This window comes from Arachis hypogaea, chromosome 12, assembly GCF_003086295.3.
Source record: "Arachis hypogaea cultivar Tifrunner chromosome 12, arahy.Tifrunner.gnm2.J5K5, whole genome shotgun sequence".
NCBI classification, from domain to species: Eukaryota; Viridiplantae; Streptophyta; class Magnoliopsida; order Fabales; family Fabaceae; genus Arachis; species Arachis hypogaea.
In genome coordinates this window covers 12,997,748-13,021,659 of record NC_092047.1, presented here as the reverse complement: position 1 = coordinate 13,021,659, position 23,912 = coordinate 12,997,748, and the positions used below count along the sequence as shown (strand labels likewise).

Below are 23,912 nucleotides of genomic sequence, written 5' to 3'. Positions count from 1 at the left end.
ATCCAAAAAATACACCATGCTCTTCTATCACTATCATCATTTGGATTTTCTGCACTAGAAGCCAGGACTCATTTTCTTAGCCACCAATGGTTATGAATTCTCACACTCGCTCGCCTATACAACCCACTCTCCTCTACTTTCCAAAATACAACAAAAAAAGAAAACAAGATTACTGCAACGAGTTTAGCATCACCGACCTGACTAGAAACAATTCTCTTCCTTTCTCTAGACCTTGTTTTAATGCTAACTTCCTCTGGAGCCTTTCTTTCATTTATGGTTGTCCTCTAAAGGTGTTCCAAAGTTGCTTTCTCATAATTGCGATACATATTAGTTGAGATCCAATTCTCAAAATCTTGATTGTTTCTCCTTTTATATCTCTTGGTTCATTGTCACTTTTATTCTCATACTTATAATTCACTTTACTCTTCAGTCTTGTCAGATTTTTTCTCATTCTTTCTTTGTTGGGTTTTTCTTCTTTTGTTACTTCCTTTTTCTTTTTCTTACATGTGTGGTTGATCCCTTTTTATTTAAAATTTTTCATCTTCCATTACTTATGGATGGAAAGAAGACGCGCTATACTAATGTAGCACGACGAAAAAATATGTCTCTGAGAATGTTGCGATGCATATAAAATGAAAGGCATGATAATTGCAACATACTTACCTGGACAAGGTTGATGGGTAATCAAAAAGGCCCATGGCCTAGGATATCGACTTCCATTGCACTTGGAAGGGGTGCTATCCTAAGGTCTACCCAAGTGGTAGAGTCTACGTCATAATAATTTGTGACAGTGAAGGTCTGCATTCACGCGGCCTCTACTAAACTAGTTAATTTAAATATTATTGAGTTTGAAATGTGTTAAATATGATTTTGATTTTTGAGTATTAGCATAAGTATAATTCCAAAAGGCTTCCTAAGTTATTTATGATAGATCAAGGATGATAATATCTTTGTTTGCATTTTTACATGTCTATTTAATTATATATTTTTCAATTACTAAATAACTATTTTGTCCTTATGATTATTATCTTTAAAAAAAAAATCTCCATTATAATTTATATTTGATTTCAATAAACCTTTTATAAGAAACTTTTAGTTATACATGATTTAAATAATATTTGATATAGGTGTTTATTCAATAATAATTAGTGTACATCAATTGCGAGTTTAGAATTTACGATAATAATATAAAAATAAATTTGATAATCAGATGTAATTATGTGATTGTACAACGAGAAGTATCAATTTTTAGGTTAAGGATACAATTTAATCATCATTATGAAATTAACCTAATATAACTTTGAAGGTATTTATTAATCAGAAAGAACGGTATGTCCTTGAATTGGGTTGCCGCTAAAATATATAAATATGTCTGTTAATGAACTTTGTGGAACTAAGAAGATATGACCTAAGATAAGAATAGATAAATACATAAATTAATGTATCCTAATGAAAAAAAAAAGTTTGTAACCTAACATATGCTTTTTAAGCATTTGATTTGATCAATACAAGACTCAATACATTCTAATTCTTTTGTTCTCTTTTTTTCTTGGTACAAATATGAATATCTAAAATAATAAGTATGGTATCATTTGATAAGTTTTGATAAAAATGGTTCTCTTCATTTTTCAACTACTTTTCGTAAATTTATTTCTCTTGTCTTTCGACTTCTAAATATGTTTTCATTCTTGGAATGTGAAGTTTTCTTTTTCACATTCTATTATGAAAATCATTTCTACTGGAGACTAATAATTGGCTATTTATTGGGTTCATTGAACGAAATATTCAAGTCCCACATCGAGAGCATGAGACAAGAAGCAATACATCTGGCATTTGAAGTCTCATATCGACAGAAGAGGAGTGTGAGAAGTCTTCAATATGCTATAAAAGGCGAGGCACTACAACAATTTAAGGATACTTACCTGGACGGGGTCAATGGGCGATCAAGAAGACCCATGGCCTAGGCTGGTGACTTCCATTGCACTTTGGAAGGGTGCTCGCCTAAGGTCTACCCAAGTGGTGGAGCCTATGTCATAATTTGTGGTAGTGGGACCTGCGTTCGCGCGGTTCCTATCTAAACAGAGTTTAATTATTTAGTATAGTAAATGATAAAATTGTTTCCAACATTAGGGATGTGTTTGGTTTGCATTTTTCATTTTCTGTTTTTAGTTTTAATGTTTTCTCTTTTTGTATTTTATGAAGGAGAAAGTGAAAATAATAAAATTCTATTTTCTATTTTCACCTCCTATTTTCACTTTTTCTTTCATAAAATTCAAAAAATAAAAAATATTAAAAATAAAAACTAAAAATGAAAATAGAAACCAAACGCACCCTAAATTTGTCAGTTTTTTATGTTTCAATGAAATTGAACATAACATTTTTTTTTCAATTTATTTTTCCAATGGACTCACCTAAACATTTCGCATATAATGAAACTGTTTATTAGGTTTTAGTAAAATAACTTTATAGATTCAGAACACTATTTATTTTATCTCAAAATATTGTCACCATCAGCGATGGCAATTGGCAAGTGCAAACTTAACGATAATAAACTTATTAATATTTGTTTATTTCTTTATACTCGAGACTTCAGGGGTTATGCATTCTAATTTAAAAAATTACTAGAACTCTAATTTATTAATACCTGAAACTAGAGAGTTGGGAAAACTATGATAAAATCAAATTTTTTGCGTTAAATTTTTTGAAGAGTACATGAACTATTTTTGTATACAGAACAATACAAATGTTGATAGTTTAATCATAAAAAAATTTGAAATCTGCCTATAGAGTTTATGGTTTCACATTCTTGGAATTACAGCAAATTATACTAATTCTGGGGATTTGATTGCTTGAGAAACTCTGAATCAATTGTTGAATGGTATTTTTGTTTCAATTGGTTTAAAACTCTCGACTTTATTGGGGATAAAACAAGCAATAAGTACTTACAAAATATAACAAATAACAATTCTCCAACTAGAATCACAAGCAAAACAAAATACTCCCCATACTAAAACTAATACCTAGATAAAAGTTCTTCAAAACGATACCATCTAAACAGCTTAACCAAGAAGATATCTATATATCAGAATGCACAACATTAAAACCATATCAAATAACATCCAAAAACACACCATGCTTTTCTATCACTATGACTCGGATTTCCTGCAGTAGAAGCCAGGACTCATTTTCTTAGCCACCAATGGTTATGAATTCTCACACCCGCTTGTTTATACAATCCACTCTCCTCTACTTCCCAAAATACAACAAAAAAGAAAATAAAATCACTGCAACGGGTTTAGCATCACCAACATGACTATAAACAATTTTCTTCCTTTTTCTAGACCTTGATTTTATGCTGACTTGCTCTAAAGCCTCTCTTTCATTTATGGTTGTCCTCTAAAGTTGTTCCAAAATTGCTTTTCAATCACTGCAATATATTATCAATTGAGATCCAATTCTCTAAGTCTTTATTGTTTCTCCTTCTATATCTCCTGGTTCATTGTTACTTTTATTCTTATACCCATAATTTATTTTGCTCTTGATTCACAATTTGATTCACAAGAAAACATGAAGGAGGCTTTGAACTCGCCATTTCTTCTCAACCACTTTGGTGAAATAAGAGCTTGGTCAGAATATGAAACTAACAGAAGAAAAAGAGTATTGCTGATATCTATGGTATGTCCTTGCATGCTTGGAATGAGGAAACCTTCAACAACATTACTCGGGTATGGGGTACTATCATTGACATGGATTTAAACACATCTAAACATGATGAATATGACTTTGTTAGAGTACTAGTGGACACAACATGGTTCCCCATGATCCATGATCTAATTACCCTTGATTTGAATGGAAGTAAGTTCGAAATATTTGTGAAGGAATATGGTGCAGAAAGTAAAAAAAATTGACACAATGAAGCATAACCGGACTAATTTCATTAATTTGGAGGCCATTGTTGCATCTGCAAATGCTTGTGGTGACCAACCAAATTTTCAAACACATGGACACAAAGTTAGGAAAGATGATGTGGCATATTGTTTGGGAAAAGACATGTGCAATAATGAAACAGTGGGTGATCTTAATGACATAGAGACCGTTGTGCATAGGAATGAAGAAAGGAATAATGACAGGGGCATGGTTCTAGATATGCAGTCACTTGAAGTGGTCAACCACCAGGGTGATTCAAATTGTACAAAGTGTTGGCATGATGATCGGAACACCGAAGAAATCATTCAAGAAACACAATTGGGCTTGCAGGGTGGGATAGTAAATAAAGGGGAGAAGGAGAAAATGGGCTTGATGGTGAGTAATAACTATGTGGTGGACTCTGAATCAAATTCTGGCCCTACAGTTCAACCTGGTTTTGAAGACTTTGTTAACAATAACTCCTTGCAGATCAAGAAAAAAAGAAGAAACAATCATTTTGCATGAAACGGGAAATGGTTAGAGCATACTATAAAAAAATAAAGAAGCCTCTTTCAGCCCAACTATAAAAGAAAGAAGGTTTACACTCTTCCAAGTATAGGAAAAATCAAAGAAAGTGCTACTGCCAATTAAATCACAAAAAAGAAAGAAGAAAGGTGAGAATAGTGCTAAAGTAACGAGGCAAGGGAAGAGAGATCTCAAAATCACAAGGGAAAGGGGCACAGAAAATCAACATTTAGAAAATAGTGATGGTGAGGAGAGTGACGCTGTGAGTGAGGCAATAAAAGCTTGGATCTTGGGATCGCAATTGAACCTGGAATGTAGTGACGAGGAAGAAGCTGTGATCTTCATCAGGAAGGATCTGAAGGGGAAAAATGCAATGGAAGATATTAAAGTCACCAACAGAACAAGAGGAAGAAAGAGAACCCACAAAATAAAGGTAGGAGCTTCAAACCACAATCCATGATTTTATGTTGGAAGTGTAGAGGGTTAGGGAGTAAGAGCAAGGTGGGATGCATCAAAGAATTTGTGAGAAAATTTAATTTGATAATAGTAGGTATTGTTAAAACTAAAACTGATAGTATCTCTGAGAATATGATAAAAAGGATGTGGAAAAATTTTGACTTTGATTGGGAACATTCTGGGGGTGAGGGGAGTAGTGGTGGCCTTGTATGTATATGGGATAAGAAGATGTTTGAGGTAATTAGAAGAGATAAGGATTATAGATGGATCTGTATTACTAGTATGCTGAGACAATTTGGTGGAGAAATTTTTGTTGCTCTTGTCTACGGAAATCATTCGGTCAGTCAAAGAAGAGAGTTATGGTATGATCTGTTAGCTTTAAAGAATAGCCTGATGAGACCCTTTATTGTATTCGGGAATTTTAATGAAGTATTATGCTCGGAAGAAAGGTGTAGTGGAAGATGAAGTATAGCAGGGATGAGGGATTTTGGCAACTGGATTCAAGATATGAACCTAGTTGACCTTCCTCTCCAAGACAGAAAATTTACTTGGAGGAGGGGAAGCCAGGCCAATAGGCTTGATAGGATTTGTGTGGATCCTCAATGGCTACAAAAGTTTCCAGAATCAAGAATTGATGTGTTAAAATATTCTATGTCAAACCATGTACCTTTATGCTTGATGGCAGATAGATTGCAATGGGGTCTAAAACCTTTTTGCTCTCTTGACATTTGGTTCTCTAGTCCAAAATTTTTACCAATGTTGGGAGAGGAATGGAGGGCCTTAGGAGAGTTACCGATGCATGAGAAATTAAAGCTAATAAAGAAGAACATTTCAAAATGGAACAAAAAGGTATTTGGCAACATTGATGATAAAATTAGGAGGTTAGAAAGTGAAATTGCCAAAGTGGAAGTCCTCTTAGAAGGAAACATTAAGGCAGAAATAAATTTGAGTAGAAAGAAGGTGTTGGTAGGCCTGCTGGATATATGGTATAAACAGAAAGGAGAGTATTGGAAGCAAATGTCAAGGGAGAAATACATCAAGGAGGTAGACAAAAATACAAGATATTTTCATACCATGGCAACAATCAGAAGCAGAAAGAAGCAAATAAGGGAAATCAAAATCGGCAACAGACATTTCAAAGATCCGAGAAGGATTAAGAATGAAGTAAGAAAATTCTTCAAAAATCTCTATCACCAGGATAGGATGCCGGTTATAAGGGTACAAGAGGGATTGGTTGCAAGATTATCTGAGGAGCAAGCAATGCAACTTGAGTTGATACCATCCTATATTAAAGTAAAAGAAGCTGTTTGGTCGTGTAGTTCTACCAAAGCACCCGGCCCTGACGGATTCAACATGTTCTTTGCGAAAAATTCTTGGGAGATCATTGGGATGGAGTTCACGGAATCAATTTTGGACTTCTTCAGAATGGAATTTCTACATAGGAACTTAAACATGACATAGGTGACTCTAGCCTCAAAGGTAGATGTGCCAGATGAAATGAAGGACTTCAGACCAATAAGCATAGTGGGAATCGTATATAAGGTAATATCAAAGGTTTTGGTCCTAAGGATGAAGAAGGTAATAAGCTCCTTGGTTGGGGAAGTGCAATCTGCTTTCATACAGGATAGGCAGATTCTTGATGGTGCATTAATTGCGTCAGAAACAGTTTCTTGGTTGAAAAAAAAGCAAAAAGAGTGGGGTATCGTTAAGCTTGACTTCAAGAAAGCATATGACACTATTAGATGGTCATTCGTGGATCATGTTCTAAAAATGGTTAAGTACTGAAATCGTCCCTAAGGTCTGGGATCAAAATCAAAATCATCCTCGACCTTTTTTCGTTATTAAAATCATCCTCAACGTTCAAAAACACTTTAAAATCATCCTTTTTACCAATTTTATTTTTTTTATTACCAAACTAACCTCATTAAAAAAATTATAAAATAAAATAAATATAAAATAAATAAAAAAGAAAGTAAAGAAAGGGATAGATACAGAGAAATGGGGTGGGGAGAGAAAGAAAGGGGGGAGAAAAAAGGGGCAGGGGGAGGGGGGAGGGAAGGGGATCGCCGCAGGGGGGAGGAAAGGGGACCGCCGCACAGCCGCCCGCCGCCTTGCCGCACTGCACCACCACCTTCTTCTTCTTCTTCTTCTTCTTCTTCTTCTTCTTCTTCTTCTTCTTCTCTCCTTGCCGCCGCCACCGGTCTTCATTACCGCCGCCGCTCTTCGCTGCCACCGCCGCTCTGCTCCTCGGGGAAAGGGGGAAGGGAATGCGAAGGGAGAAGAGGGGGGAGGGGGGTTTCGGGAAGAAGAGGGGGAAGGGGAACTCTCCTTGCCGCCGCCACCGGTCTTCATTACTGCCGCCGCTCTGCTCCTCGGGGAAAGGGGGAAGGGAACGCGAAGGGAGAAGAGGGGGGAGGGGGTTTCGGGAAGAAGAGGTGGAAGGGGAAGGGTCCTCGCCGCCGCCACCGGTCTTCACGGATGCCGCCGCTCTTCGCTGCCGCCGCCACCGCTGCTCCTCGCCGGTTTCTGATTTCTGGTTTTTTGTGGTTTCTGATTTTTTGTGGTTTCTGGTTTCTAGTTTCTTGTGGTTTCTTGTGGTTTCTTGTGGTTTCTGGTTTCTTGTTCATCTTGTACTTCTTTTTTTAAATTTTTTAATTTATGCTGTTGCTAATTTTGGATCTGAAATTATAGTTGATGATTGCCGAATTGTTTAATTTGAAATTTTTGTTGATTTGATTTTGATTGTTGCTGTTGGTGGTTATGGTGTAGCGATGGTGATGGTGATGGTGATGATATGCAGAGGGTTGATGATAATACAGAGGGTAGTGGTGAAGGGGGAGAGACTTTTTAATTTTTGTTTAAAGGCAAAATTGTCCGAAAAATTTTATTTATGGACAAAAGGACAATTTTATAACGTTTTGTAACGTTGGGGATGATTTTAATAACAAAAAAAGGTCGGGGATGATTTTGATTTTCATCCCAGACCTTAGGGACGATTTCAGTACTTAACCCTTCTAAAAATTATGGGTTTTGTGATATTTGGAGAAAATGAATTAGTGGAATGCTCAATACAGTGGCCATGTCGATCATTGTAAATGGATCACCGACAGAGCCTTTTGCCATGGAGAGGGATTTGCGTCAGGGCGATCCAATTTCTCCGTTCCTCTTTATTTTGGTGGCCGAGGTTTTGAATCAGATGTTTACAAGAGCAAGGGACATAGGAAACATCTATGGCCTAGAAGTTGGTAGAGACAATGTGCTTCTATCGCATTTACAGTTTGCCAATGATACAATATTATTTTGCCCGCCAAATAGAAAGGTTTTACGAAATTTCAGAGGGATTCTAGCTTGTTTTGGGATGATGTCGGGACTAGTGATTAACTATCAGAAGTCCACTCTCATTCCTATCAATGTGCTTGAGGACGTTGCATATGGTTTGGCAGAGGTCATGAACTGTCCACTTGGAAGTCTACCAATCACTTATTTAGGTATTCCTCTGGGTGCAAATCCCAAGCGTATTGAAACATGGAAGTCGATCATTGAGAAGATGGAGAAGAAACTGTCAAAATGGAAGTCAGGGTTATTGTCAAGAGCGGATAGGTTAACAATTATCAAATCGGTAATAAATAGTTTACCGATCTACTATCTGAGTTTATTCAAACTACCTAAGGCGGTGGCTAAGAAGATCATCTCCCTGCAATCAAAATTTTTTTGGGGTACAAAAGAAGGGCGAACAAAGTTACCAACTGTAGCATGGGACATTATATAGAAGCCAAAGGAGCATGGAGGTCTTGGAGTGGGAGATATCACTATTAAAAATGCTGCTTTGTTGTTTAAATGGTGGTGGAAATACTCAATAGAGGGTAAATCAATGTGAAAGAAAATCGTATCTTCGTGTAATGTGGTACCTTTAGATGAACCGGTCAATAAGCATAATGTACCTAAGTCTAGCGGACCATGGAAGGATATTATAAATGGAGTTAGAAGTAACCAACTGTGTAAAGAATTAAGCTTAACAGGCCTTAGAATGTGTGCTAGAAATGGTGAAAAATCAAAATTCTGGGATGATAAGTGGTTGGGTGATTTGAGGCTCAGAGAAAAATTCCCAAGGCTTTATTTTATTTCTGCTCAACAAGCAAAAACTATTGCTAACTGTGGTTTTTGGGACGGCTTTAGGTGGGTCTGGAACCTGAGATGGAGGAGACGCTTTTTTTAATGGGAGCGTAAACACTGTGAGAAATTACTAGTATTATTACAAAAAGTTTGTTTAAATGTAGGTACAGAAGATAAGCTCATTTGGAGTTGCTCCGAGGATGGAAGTTTCTCAGTAAAATCGTTCATCACTTCAGCAGAGTCAAAAGCGTTGGGCTTTCCTGAAACACATCATACTTTTGATAATATCTGGCGGGGATTAGTACCTCCGAGGGTGGAGATGATGGGTTGGTTTTTGATATTAAGCAAGCTCAACACGATGAAAAGGCTAGCCCAGATTAATGTGGTGGGTGCATATGAGGTAACTTGTGCTTTATGTGGTGTAGATGATGAGGATATAGATCACCTATTCATCCATTGTAACTATGTTTCTCGTTTGTGGTATAAAGCAATGGTTGTGGGGGGAATTACATGGGTTAAACCAAAGGGGATGAGGAGTTTCTTTGAATTTTGGTGTGAGCAAGAGGTGGTGAGAGTGGGAAGAAGAAGGTGGATAAATTGTTGGTTTGCAATAGTATGGGTGATATGGAGGATTAGAAACCAATTTATTTTTGGAAGAAAGGATATATTGTGGGAGAATGCATGGGAGTTTATTATGTACCAACTAAAAGAATGGGAAATTCTTAACAAAAAAGGAAGGAAGAACAGTCAACTATTATTCAAGGGGTTATAAGTAGTCTAGGACCGGTTGTGAACATTGAATATGAATTTTCTTGGTGGATTTGTGCTGAAAATGTTGCTTCAAAACAATATATGGCAGTGGGTGGCTATCTTGTGAATGCTGAGAATAATTGTTGTGCTTTTATGTGAGTTTTTGAATACAGATTCTAGAGTTAATGCCTTAGCGGAGTACATTGAAACATCCATTCAATTCTTGCTGGAGGAGTGTAGTGCAATTCTAGAGCAGGTGGCCTTCAAAACCAATGAAGCAATTTTGGTGAGATGGGTTAAAGGACAAGGTGATAACTATTGGAGGTTGAATTTTGAAAGAAATAAACTGAAAAAGTTTCTGTAAAGTTTCAATAATATTAAGGTTCAATATGCTTCACATAAGGAGTTCAAATTCATCAACAATTGGAAAAAAAATGGTCAATAATCATAATGAGAATAGGAAAGTCTTGTGATGCTAATAAGAAGCTATGTGATCACCAAAATGATTTTCGTGAGCAACTGTGGCATTGATAATAGGGATGTGGTCTTTTATACAGTGCTGGAAATGGAATATTGCAATAAAAGGTGGAGACATCATAGCAAGAGTTATCGTAGCTCTAGTATTTAGTTGGAGAACTTTCTTCTTGATTTGGTGTTAGTCCTTGTATTAGGTATGATTTTTTTTTTTTTTTTTGTATTTCAGACATTTTTATATTAGTAGTGTTGTCCTATTCTTGATCATTATTCTTGATGGCAATGCCGAAAGGAATATGACTGAGATGTAGGATTTGTTTTGTGTCCCTTCTCCCCTTTTTGGGTCGAGTTTGTAATCCAACAATCGAAAAAAAAAATCATTTTTCTCTTCAATCTTGTCATGTTTTCTCTTGTTTTTTCTTTATTGGTTTTTTCTTCTTTTGTTACTTTCTTTTTCTTTTTCTTATGTGTGTGGCTGATCCCTTTATCTTTGAAATTTTCTTACTCTTTTACTTATGGATGGAAAGAAGACGCGCTATACTAATGTACCACATCGAAAAAATATGTCTATGAAAATATTACGATGCAATATAAAATGAAAGACATGACGATAATTGCAACGTACTTACCTGGACGGGGTGGATGGATGATAAAAAAAGGCCCATAGCCTAGGGTATCAACCTTCATTGCACTTGGGAGAGGTGATGTCCTAAGGTCTACCTAAGTGGTGGAGCCTACGTCATAATTTGTGACAACGGAGGCCTGCATTTGCACAGCTTCTACTAAACTAGTTAATCTTAATTCATTTCAACATAAACAGTTTATAGATCATATGTTTGACAAGTAACTACAGACCTATAGATCAAGGATGATAATATCTTGGTTTGCAATTTTACAGGTCTATTTATTATATATTATGATCCGTCACCTTATAAATCGGTCTTTATTGTGCATTATGAGTTATAACTCGGCGTTAACTATCATTCATTTTTTGCTTGTAACTGATACCTTCATTACCGACTTAATGACCATCATTTCCATCTTAATGACCAAACGGTCATAACATAAATATCATTCATCAATTTTATGCCTATAAAAGGCACCAATTTCTATATCTCAACACACAACACATGATAAATTCTATTTTCGTGCCTTACATTATATATTCATAGAATTATTATAAACAAAATATATGATAAGTTCTATTTTCGTGTCTTATATTCTATATTTATAGAATTATTATAAACAAAATACATGATAAGTTCTATTTTCATGTTTTACATTCTATATTCATAGAATTATTATAATACACAACACATGATAACTTCTATTTCATGTCTTACATTCTATATTCATAGAATTATTCTTATAACTCTTAAACACTTATTGACTTGAGCGTCGGAGTGTCTTTTGCAGGTACCCACCCCTTTGTTCTCTCTTTGCCGATGTATACCTCATCTTGATGGAGAGCTTACAAGTATTCACCAGCGGACGAGCTATACATCGGCCAAACTCAGCATGAACAATTGGCGCCCACCGTGGGGCCGGTAAACTAATTTTCTGCTCCACCGAATAGATTCAAAGAATTTGAATTATATTCAAATACTTGAATCAATTTTCAAATAACATTTACATATTTTTGCAATTTATGTATTCTAATTTTTGCACTTCAAACTCCTAAAAATTCAAATAAATCAATGTATGTCACCTACAAAATTTTTTTAATTTCATGCTCTTTAATTACTTGCCATGTTCTATCTTTTTTACTCTTGAGCAAAAGCGAAAAGAGTACAAAACCTGCTATATAGTCACTTATAATTTTATTTTCAGCTCTTGGGATCATCTACTACACTATAACCTCTTACATTTTCCTTATCTATTGTCATGAGAATATTGATAAAACATCTCCCTATATATCATTGTCATTTTAAATTCAAACGTACCATGATTCATTCTTTGCATTAGCTATTCTTATCCATGTGTCACACTTGTTAAACATATTTTGCTCTCTATACTCCAAAATCAAGGTCTGCAAATCTATAAAAAAAAAAATTCAAAAGTCATTCTTAGAGTTTGATAAACTATAACATCAAATCAAAAGTATGAACATTATTTACTAATTATTTCTTTAGCACTTTTTTATTTTCAATTTATATATGAATTCATTCATCACACATAAACAAATTCCAAACATATCATTATGGCATTATAATTTCCATATCATCATGCTAATTTTTTTCATGAATTATATTTATTTATTTATTTTTATTATCATCTATACAATTAGATGAGTCCAAGTCTCGAATGTAATTGAATTCTTTCAAAACTCATAATGAAATTTTCCAATAACACTATATTAATTCAATCTCTATTATTTATTTTATTATCAATTCTTCATTCTTTCTTCCTACTACATTTATAAATTTAAATGTATTTTTGCATGAACTTAAATTCAAAATTGAATTGTTCAAAAACAATTCGAATAGCTCTATATCATTTGATTGATTATATATTCTTTATTCTCTTGCAATATATAACTGTTGCACTATTATTTTATTAAATTTTATGTTACTATTGATTTAATATAAAAGGTTAATCAAAAATACGTGCAAACATTCAAAATTTACTATTATTGCACGAAGAATATCCTTCATCATACTGTAACTGCTAAAAACATTATACTAAATGTATCATTCAATGGCTGTTATCTTATTGCTTTATTATCAAATTAAAGCATGTCCTACAAAACAAAATTCAGATATTCACATTTGACGACATTCATATATGTCACTTTCTTCTCTACAATTATCAACTTTCAAGGTATATTTTTTTACTTTGAACTCTTTTACTTTTACAATATATATTATTCAATATATGTTGCGACTTTAATACATATTCATTTTTTCAAATTATCTTATTCATGTTAGACCTTTACTATAAATTGTAAATATTCAATAACTAATTGCTTGAGCAAGAAATTTATCAATAAGCTGTTGTGGGCCGAAAAAATTTCCAAGACAATTAACCATTATATCCTCGGATCACACAATCGATTCCGTCAATGGATATCAATTTCTGAATTTTTCAGTTCACATACAATCAAATGCTAAAATTGTTCTTAAGCGGAAAAGTATTCCCCACACAACTATCTTGATTGAATGACTCTTATCACTCAATTAGTTTTTGAATAAGTGTCGATATAATAACCCGACTAAGCTTGGGGGCTCACTATATCATTATTCACTTATCTTTTAACCGAGTTATAACTTATTTTATTTTCTAAGTTTAGCCTGGATCCTATGATCAGGGGCTGTGATCCGTCACCTTATAATTCGGTCTTTATTGTGCATTATAAGTTATAACTCGACGTTAACTATCATTCATTCTTTGCTTGTAACCGACACCTTCAGTATCGACTTAATGACCATCATTTCCATTTTAATGACCAAACGGTCATTATGCCTATAAAAGGCACCAATTTTTATATCTCAACACATAACACATGATAAGTTCTATTTTCGTGTCTTATATTCTATATTCATAAAATTATTATAAACAAAATACATGATAAGTTCTATTTTCATGTCTTACATTCTATATTCATAAAATTATTATAATACACAACACATGATAACTTCTATTTTATGTCTTACATTCTATCCACTCCCCTTGTTCTCTCTTTGCCGACGTATACCTCATCTTGACGGAAAGTTTACAAGTATTTACCAACAAACGAGCTATACATTGGCCAATTTCAACAAGAACATATTCTTTAATTATCCAATAACTATTTTGTTATTATAATTATTAACTTGATAAAAAAAAAACTCTGCTTTATAATTTATATCTCCGTTCAATAAGCCTTTTACAAGACACTTGGTTAATGGTTTAAATAATATTTGATATAAGGTCTTTATGTCAATAATAATAACTAGTGTATATCAATTGCCAGTTTAGAATTCATTAATTTCAAAATAAATTTGATATTCAGATGTTATTATGTTAATATACAATAAAAATTGTTTATTCATAGGCCAACGATATAATTTAATCATAATTATGTAATTAATTTAATATCAACCTAAATAATATAAAATTAATAGGAGATGATAATGTCACTTCCAAATTGATAACGTCAATTTTTCTTAATTTTACTTTTTTTCTTCTTTCAAAACTATCTACAATTTTTATAGTATTTCCTTCTCAAACTTTGTAATTTATTAAAAACATGACGAAGTAAAAAAATTATAATAGTATGTAAATGAAATTCTCAAATATTTTGGAACCATTACGAAAAATTGGAGTGTAAATGGAATTGCGGAAAAAAAATGCAGATAAAATTGCAGAAATTCAAAACATATCAGAAGACATTTTTAATAATAAAATGAGTACTAAAATATGGTCATAAATTATAGGAGACATTTTTTTTTTATTTTTTAGGGGGAACAATTTCTCTACATACATCAATGTGTATCTCTACTTGACTTGGTTGTAGATAGATGAAGCCTTCTTTAAATTCTTGTGTTTCAAATAATTGCTAAAAAGATGATAAAATTAGAAGCTGCAAGAAATGTAGCCAACAATAGTTGAACAAGAGAATTATTAATGTTCTTTTTTGGCAATAGTTGAAGATGTCAAACCAGCAATGTCAAACTTTTATGGTTGCAATCATACCTATTTCTTTTACTCTAGATAGTACAGATTAGAGAGTACTATTTAAGTTGAACAGGATTATTTAAAAAATTTATTAAGTTATTAATAAAATGCAACTGTTTAAAAAAAAATAGAATAGCATAATCAAGTAGTTACAAATAACAATGATATATAAGAGGCCATTTTGTGTATCTTAAGAAAAAATGGTTTGTGAAATAGCAATCATTTTATCTTTTATCATAAACATTTTTTACTCCTTTTAATTATGATCATCTTGAGAAAAAATGGTTTGTGAAATAGCAATCATTTTATCTTTTATCATAAACATTTTTTACTCCTTTTAATTATGATCATCTTGATCAAATAAAACAATAAAGACTAAATAAAAGAGGTAATATGAGCTTTTAATAATATCTTAGGATGGTGACAGAAATTTTGAAGACTGTATATATAAAATAAAATCTACAAGCTGAAAATATGTAAGACCCATGTTTGTTATAAAGTTGGAATTTAGCTATCAAACTCACATAATCCAAATTGACACTTGTAAAGTACTCTAGGGATACATATATAGTTGTAAAATTTTGTAAACAAATATGTGATATATGAATATAATTAAGTATTATAATTATTTATTATAATATAATATATCTTTTTATTATAATTAAGTATTATATGATTGTAATTAAGTATTATATTTTATTATAATTAAATTTGTTTATCTTAATTATAGAAATTAACTTAAAAATAATATATCTACAACTACGTACTACTAATCTATTTAAAAATTTTATTTATCATTTTAGTCTAAATTATAAATTGATCTTTGTTCTTTGTTGGATTTGGAAAACGAATGTTTTGTCCAAATGCCAATGGTTTTGTTTATTGAAAACGATGATCAATCCATTTCGCGAATGAGAGTTTATCAAATGGAGATGCTCAAGATGCACACCTCTCCTTTATTCCCCTTGTTTATTTTTCATTTATGAAAATAAAATGTTTATGAAATAATACATGTTATGATCAAATTTGATAATAACTTCTGATAAAATCATAAATAAGCACATTCAAATAATAAAAGTTTGTCTTTCAATTCGTTTTAATGATAATGAAACAAAAATATTCTATCAATATTAAAAAATCAACCAGTATTCGTGTATATATAAAAGGAAGTGCTAGCTAAACAATGATTATCTTGAACAATATGAATAACTACTAATTAAATAAAAATACACTACACCTCCAAATTAACTATCTAAATCTTAATATTAAAATAACCATCTGTACACCTAATAAAATAAGTATCCAATCTATCTATTATTCACATTATTTAATATTTTCATTGTCTACCTATACTTTTCATATATATAAAACAAGAATTGTGGATCATTCTTAAATAATGTAAATGGTCTATCAAACATTTATCGCTCATGAATATAAAATAACGATCATATTTTAATGAGTTGATTTTTTTTTTGTCTGAATGAGTTGAGATTAATAACATTGCTATACTTTTAAAAAAATTTATATTATTTATAATTTTTTGATAAATTTATTTTTTTAAAGAATCATAATAACTTATTATAAAAATATTTATACTTTATTATGTATCAGTTTTTTATTTTCTTCCTAATGTAGAGAATTCTTTGATATATATATAGTTAGCATAAAATAACTACATTTTAAAAATAAAAAATATTTTATTTTTCTAACTATACTTACAAAAAAAATACATTAAAATTTATTTCTAAATTTATTTTTGAGAACATATATCTAATATTTGTTAGTTTTATCAATTTTAATGTTTTAGAAACTTTTTTTTTGTTGTTTTGATTTTTTAGATATTTTTTTCAGAGTTTAAATCTTTTAAGAGTATTTTTAGTAGTTTACTTTCTTTCTTTAAATCTGTCCTTTAAAATATTAATCAGTGACAAAACTACTATTAAAAATGAAAATTATAAAAATATCATTAAAAAGATGTGATAAAATATTTTAACGTGAAGTAGATACAATGAGATAGCCTTATTTCAAAAGGCATGCTTTTTTTTTTTTATCAAGGTACTATTATTATCATATTTTTATGTTTTTTAAAGGTATTGTTATCATTTAAATTTCTTAAAATACATTTATTAATGAATTAAATATTTAGGGACAAGTTTTTGTGATTTGGTCGGCATATTAATTATCTTGGTACCAAAAGTCAATTTTTTTCTTTCATTTAATAAAAAACAAAAAGAAAATGGAGTGGCCCACTGGCCCAGCCCTCAATCTCCTCAAAACACTTTGAGCAAAACAAAAAATGTGAAGACCAAAAACAAAGCATGCCAACTATATCAAACTAACAATAAGATATTATATCACCAAAAAAATAAATAAATAAATAAACAATAAGATGAGGTCTAAGCTCAAATAGTAAATTATTTATTTCTTAATATACTACATGATGCTGAGAATTTTTAAAACAGTGATGCTACACATACAAGTCTTTTTTGTTTACAAATCTTATAAGTTGAGTCAAACTCAACAGAAATTGTCACCAAAAAAAAAAAAAAAACTCAACAGAAATTATATTCACCTACAAAAGTGTGTTAACACACACATCACGTTTCCAAAGCGTTCCCTCACCGTTAAGAACGACTTCTTCTTTTTCTTCGATGAAAATCATAACTGTCATTTTTTTTTTTCGCGTTTCTCCTCCTCCTCCTCTTCTTCCTTCTTCTTCTCCTTTTTCTTTGTATTTCTCCTCCTTCTTTTTTTGATTTTGCAACATTATGTATTTTTTTCGTCTTTGTTTGATTTTTTCCTCTAAAAAAGAATTGAAAATATGAAATAAGAAGATGAAGAAGAACAGCAGAAGATGAGGAGGAGGAAGATGAAGAGTTCTGAATTATGCAGAACTTATCAGAATAAAAATACACCCAAATATCTTCGTTTTACACCCAAATATCTTTGTGTTACACCCAAATATCTTCATTTTACACCCAAATTTGCTGCAAATACAGAAATGAGTTATGTTACATGTACACTAAAATCAACCACCAAAGTCAGCCATCAGTATAAAATACATACTGGAATACAAATAATACATTGAAAATAAATTAAAGCACACATATATTTATACACAAATACATTGGTGGTTGATTTTAGTGGCTAATTTTAGTGTACAAATAGTATTTTTGTACAGAAAAATATTTCCTCTAATGCTACATTTTTTTCTTCTTCTTCTTTTCCTTATTTCTTTCTTTCTTTTAGTTAAATGAATGTAAGTTCATCATCTTCTAAGTAATTTTGTAGCATTATGTGTTTCTTCTTCTTCTTTGTTTGAACAAGAAGAAACTTAAGAAGGTAAAACAAAAAGAAAAAGATGAATAAGAAAAAAAAGAAGAAGAAGATGGTGATAATGATGAAAAAAAGAACCAGCAGAAGATGAGGAGGAGGAAGAAGAAGAGTTTTGAATTATGCAGAACTTATCAGAATAAAATACACCCAAAATTTTTTAAAATACACCCAAATATCTTTGTGTTACACCCAAATATCTTCATTTTATACCCAAATTTGCTGCAAATATAGAAATGAGTTATGCTACATGTACACTAAAATCAGCCACCAAAGTCAGCCATCAGTATAAAATACATATTGGAATACACATATACATTGAAAATAAATTAAACTATACATGTATTTATACACAAATACATTGGTGGCTGATTTTAGTTGTTGATTTTAGTGTACAAATAGCATTTTTGTACAGAAAAATGTTTCCTCTAATGCTTTATTTTTTTCTTATTCTTTTCCTTATTTCTTTCTTTCTTTTAGTTAAATGAATGTAAGTTCATCATTTTCCAAGTAATTTTGGAGCATTATGTGTTTCTTCTTCTTTGTTTGATTTTTTGTTTTTATTCTTGTTAAGAGGTGAATAAGAAATAAAGAAGAAGAAGATGGTGATGATGATGAAAAAAAAAAAAAGAAGCAGCAGAAGATAAGGAGAAAGAGTTCTAAATTATGCAGAACTTATCAGAATAAAACTATACCCAAAATTCCTTAAAATACACCCAAATATCATCGTGTTACACCCAAATATCTTTGTTTTATACCCAAATTTGGTGCAAATACAGAAATGAGTTATGCTACGTGTACACTAAAATTAGCCACTAAAGTCAGCTACCAGTATAAAATACATACTGAAATACAAATATACATTGAAAATAAATTAAATCAGACATATTTTATACATAAATACATTGGTGGCTGATTTTAGTGTACAAATAGCATTTTTGTACAGAAAAATATTTTTTCTAATGTTACATTTTTTCTTCTGAATTGAACCACATCTCAGCCACTTGATTGGATTCAAAACAATAAAAGGAGGAGAAGATTTGTAAAGACTTGTACGAGAAAAATGTTTATATGTGGAGGACAAACTGCTCATCAATACCATAGAGGAGCTACAAAATATACCAAAAATACACCATATTAAAATAATTATAAACTATAAAATGCAAATAAAACTATAAAACCATCATAAAAAATAACAAAAATCAGATTCATGAATCATCATTAAACATAAACTAAAATAATTCAACTAAAAGAATAAGACAATTCACCCTCAGTGAGATGAAAAGTCATAAACTGTAAATACACCCAAACTTTCCTAAAATACACCTAAATATTCCTGATTTACACCCGAACGTCTGATATAAAATGCAGAAAATTCATCAGAACTAGTACATTAGATTCAATTCAAACAAGGAATAATAAACAGCAAATTTCACAAATAAGGTTCACGCATTATTCAACTACACAATTATAAACTACTAACTGGATTCAAATTCAATTATTAACTAGAATTAAACCACACCTCAGGAACTTCACTGGATTCAAATTCAAAATCCACTTCGCTCTGGTTCAGCTGATACTCTGAAGTTGAATCATCTATTATCTTCAAAATAATTTCAGAGCTTAATTTCATAAACAATGAAAAACGAGAAAAACGAAGAAAGAGAATAGAGAGAGAAACTTACGTAAACGGCGAAAGAGAAAGGAGAGAGAAACACACGAAAGAGATCGAAGAGAGAAGACAAGAAAACGCAAGAGGAATTTAAAAAAGAAAATGAAATTCTTTCGAAAAAGGAAGTTATATATTTGCGCGTTGATTGATCTGTTAAGGAGACGCATGAAACATACATGCCATAAGAGACGCATTTTAGGGATTAGAGATTTTCAAGTCTTATATAACTTATATAGCGAAAAGGCTTTTACGTGGAGATTAATCCTTATGATTATATTATTGTATGATTAACATTTTTTATAATTTAACTCTCATCATGAATTTATGATTAGAATTATAATTGTATTAAATGAATTAAAAGTCTAATCAACTAGATCAATTTAATAGATAATTTATTCGTACGTTTAAATAAATATTAAAATTTTAAATTTTATTTATATTAATAATAAATTTTTAAATAAAATTGAAATGAGGACAGATAAGTTTTTAATGTCGGATTAGAAGATATTATTAGGAAAAATAATTTAGTAAGTCCAAGAAGGGGAATACGTTGCATGAAAGGTATAAGCCACGTGTCCAACTAAGAGTGTACGTTTCTGTCACTGGGCTGGACCTGATGCCAATTTGGGCCCCACCACTTTCTCAATCTGAAGCCCTTTCAAATCTTTTCTTTCTTTATTTCCAGTTCTGTCCCCACTTCTTCTCATTGAGTAGATGGACCACCCACCAAAATAACAAAAGCCTTTAACCCACTACTCAATGTTTTGTGCATTATATGTACATATTATGCCTAGAATATTATATTATATGTTTAAATAATCTGTTATCAGATTTTTAATTAAGTCACTATAATTTTTAAATTTATAATTAAATTTTTATATTAGATAAATATTTTTAATTAAGCCTTTATTTACATTTTTGGTTTTTAAAAAATTAAAATATTATTAAAGTACAAGAATCTATTAAAGATTTAGTATAATTATAAAAAATTATAAAATTATTAACTTGGATATTATTATTATTATTATTATTAGATGTGGATTTAAAATTCATTTGAATTGAGTTTATCTCTAATTTGATGATAAATGAAGTATGAATTGATACATGTCTTAATAACACATGTACATAACATAAAGCTCTATTGTATATCTGAAAGTACATGATCTTTTTTTTTTTTTTTTTTTTGTGAAAAGAAAGAAAGAAAGACGATAAAAAAAAAGTTGGAAAATAAATACTGGTTAGAAATTAGAATTGAAATCATGGCACATAAGAAAGAAGTGGGTTTTAATTTGAAATGGAATATGAAGAATAATTTGATAAGACTTGAGACCGATGGGTTCTAATAATCCTATCTTAAATGTGGACATATTATGATAATTAAAGAGTAGTATATAGTATATATATGAAATGGGATTGCTGGTGGTGGGTTCTTTACATAGAAAATAGCAATACACATAAATTTATAATAAGAAGAATAATTTGAGCATTTCATCAAAATATTCATTTGACGGATCATATAAAAAAAATATATATAATTTTATTAGAATAAATCTCTAAAATAGTCTTTTAAATTTATGATTTTTATTATTTTAGTTTTTTAAATTCAAAATTCACTATATTAATTCCGATATTCAGCTTTAGGTATTGTTCTGTGACTTACCTAAAATCGAATGGTGGTTGAACTTGTTTGTGAGGCCCAAACGCTAAAGGAGGAGGTCTCCAAATCCGAATCTCGAAGAGGAGGAATGCCAGAAACTTCGACCTTTGCAGCATCAGTTCTAGCGCGGGTCTTCCTCTTCGCCCCTTGAACATTTTGATAAGCAGCATTCGATCCACTCTTCACCATTTCTGGAAGGAAGAGCAAAAACAATTAGTATACATGCTAGATAAATACTAGTCGGAAGATATCACAAATGGCGACAAAACAAACCAAAAAAGCTACCTAGCTCGGTTTAGACGAAACTCGGAGGGCCAATGAAGAATTTTTTAGTATCCAAATTTGGAGCTCTCTCCCAACCCTCTCGAAAAAACCCAACAACGGCATCCTCTACCTCACCCAAGTCATCTAGGCCATATTTATCTACAGGAGAGACCTCCGACCAGTACAGAAGAAATCGGGGCTCGTTATTCTCGTTTAAGAAAAAGGGATGATGGCCCTCTATAGCTTGGACCTTGAAGAAAAAATTTTTGAAGTCATGAAAGGACTCGTCAAAAATGAAAAATACCTTCTTACCCTGAATAGCTCGAAAACATACCAATTGCTGTGTGTTTTGCTTACTAAAAGGTTGGGTAAGGTGGAAGAGATAGAAAAAGATTTTCAAAGAAGTCAGAAAGTCAAGCTCTTGACTGACAAGTTGGTAAATCTTCAAGAAACTTTAAGAATTGGGGTGGAGTTGGGTAGGAGCAACTCGGCAGTGGGACAAAACTTCCATTTCAAAATCAGAAAAAGGAAGAAAAACTCCAAACGGGTGAAAAGGTAGTCATATATAAAAAAGAAGTGGGACTCAGAATCATTAATCCTCCCACAACAAACCCGATCTTCAGAATCGGTGGCCACTAATTGATATTTTGGTTCGTCAGCCTCAAGACTACAAATTCTATGATGAGTACGAAGCTCGGTTATGAAGTCAATATCCACTAGAGGTTTCTCAATAAGTACAGAATCATCTACCCATCTCAAAAGGGTCTCAGGAATACGAGAAAACATTTTCAAAAATAGAGAGTGTAGGTAAAAGCAGTAAAACCTACATAGTACAAAGAAAAAGAAACCATAAAAAAATAGAGCAAATAAAGAAAACAGCCAGCAAGCAATAAAAGAAAACAACCAGCAAGCAATAAAAGAAATAACTTCTCCAAAAGAAGGACACAAAAATTCCAAAGTTTCTCACTACAACAACAAGCATGCATAAAAAATATACTCGAAAACCCCCTCCTGTCATATAGTACAAGTAAAATACGACCAAACACAATAAAGGAAGGCAAGAAGAACTAACCTTCTTCGAAAGAGGGAGGGGTTCCAGTAGCCGACCTGAAGTATCCTCAAACGGAAAGCCAAAGGGAGTTTTTGAGCAAGAAAGTGAAAGAGCAGGAAAGAAACTTCAAAGAGAAGACGAAAGAAAACAAATAAAGAAGACAGAAAAATATTTATAACAGACCAGGGCATAACAGTAAAACGACGCAGTCATTAAAGAAACGCCCCGTTACTAATGTAACTGCCCCCACGTGTAAATGCAAAATTCCAAACGGACGCGATGTTTGATTAGACACGACGGTTAAGAAATTGAAAATCACGTCAGTTTTTCGACTTGACCATATACGAGTTCAATTAATACTCGGATCCAACTCATAGCTAAGAGGTTGAACTCGAGTAGGGGCACTGTTCATACCCTGGCCCAACACTATGGTCCAGGCCCAAGTAAGCCAAAAAGGCCCAATCCTAGGTTAGCCTTTACCGTTCACCCGACCTCCTCAAAGAGGTCGGATTCGGCATAAGCTGGCAGATAACACTTATTCAAATAAGTAACTGCCCCCTAAAATCTCTCGCCCACTTCTAGAAGAGATATCTCAACAACCCTAAGATAAAGGGACGGTTATCCACCTTCAGAAGTGGAACTACTCCAACGGTGGTTATTGGATCATCATCTATATATACACTGATGCACTCAGGTAAACCTAAGTCCAATACACTAAACCTGCTTACCCCCTTACTAACTTAGGCATCGAAGTGTCTTTGCAGGTATCACCCCCTATTCTTTCACATACACAACTCGGATGGCGGCTCCCAGACGTAAACCAAGTCGAAGACCACCCTTCTCTAGCGCTTGGGCCTCACAAACAAACCCAACCACCATCCGGTTCTAGGTAAGCCTCGGAACATGCATTATATTAGTCGTTAAACCATTTTTAACATTGAATCAGCGAATGAAGTATTGAACTAGTTCTAACTTACCACTCTAAATATAAGGCTAAATAACATTGTTTTGTTTTGGCACTTAACAAGGACTAAATACCCATTTTGGTCCTTGAG

At 32.1% G+C, this 23,912-nt stretch overlaps 1 protein-coding gene and 3 non-coding genes across 4 annotated transcripts; all 4 read left to right on the top strand.

The window, feature by feature from the left end:
• Nucleotides 1–655: 655 nt before the first annotated feature.
• Nucleotides 656–818, top strand: LOC112731159 (U1 spliceosomal RNA). The gene has a single exon (XR_003166949.1). It is a non-coding gene; the product is annotated as a U1 spliceosomal RNA (small nuclear RNA).
• Nucleotides 819–1,914: 1,096 nt separating this feature from the next.
• Nucleotides 1,915–2,074, top strand: LOC112732147 (U1 spliceosomal RNA). Its single transcript, XR_003167884.1, has one exon. It is a non-coding gene; the product is annotated as a U1 spliceosomal RNA (small nuclear RNA).
• Nucleotides 2,075–5,364: 3,290 nt separating this feature from the next.
• LOC112729707 (uncharacterized) lies at nt 5,365–6,348 on the top strand. Its single transcript, XM_025779868.1, has one exon. It carries the CDS (start codon nt 5,365–5,367, stop codon nt 6,346–6,348), a length of 984 nt encoding a protein of 327 aa, XP_025635653.1.
• A 4,497-nt stretch (nt 6,349–10,845) lies between these two features.
• On the top strand, nt 10,846–11,006 carry LOC112731276 (U1 spliceosomal RNA). The gene has a single exon (XR_003167062.2). It is a non-coding gene; the product is annotated as a U1 spliceosomal RNA (small nuclear RNA).
• The last annotated feature ends 12,906 nt before the right edge of the window (nt 11,007–23,912 follow it).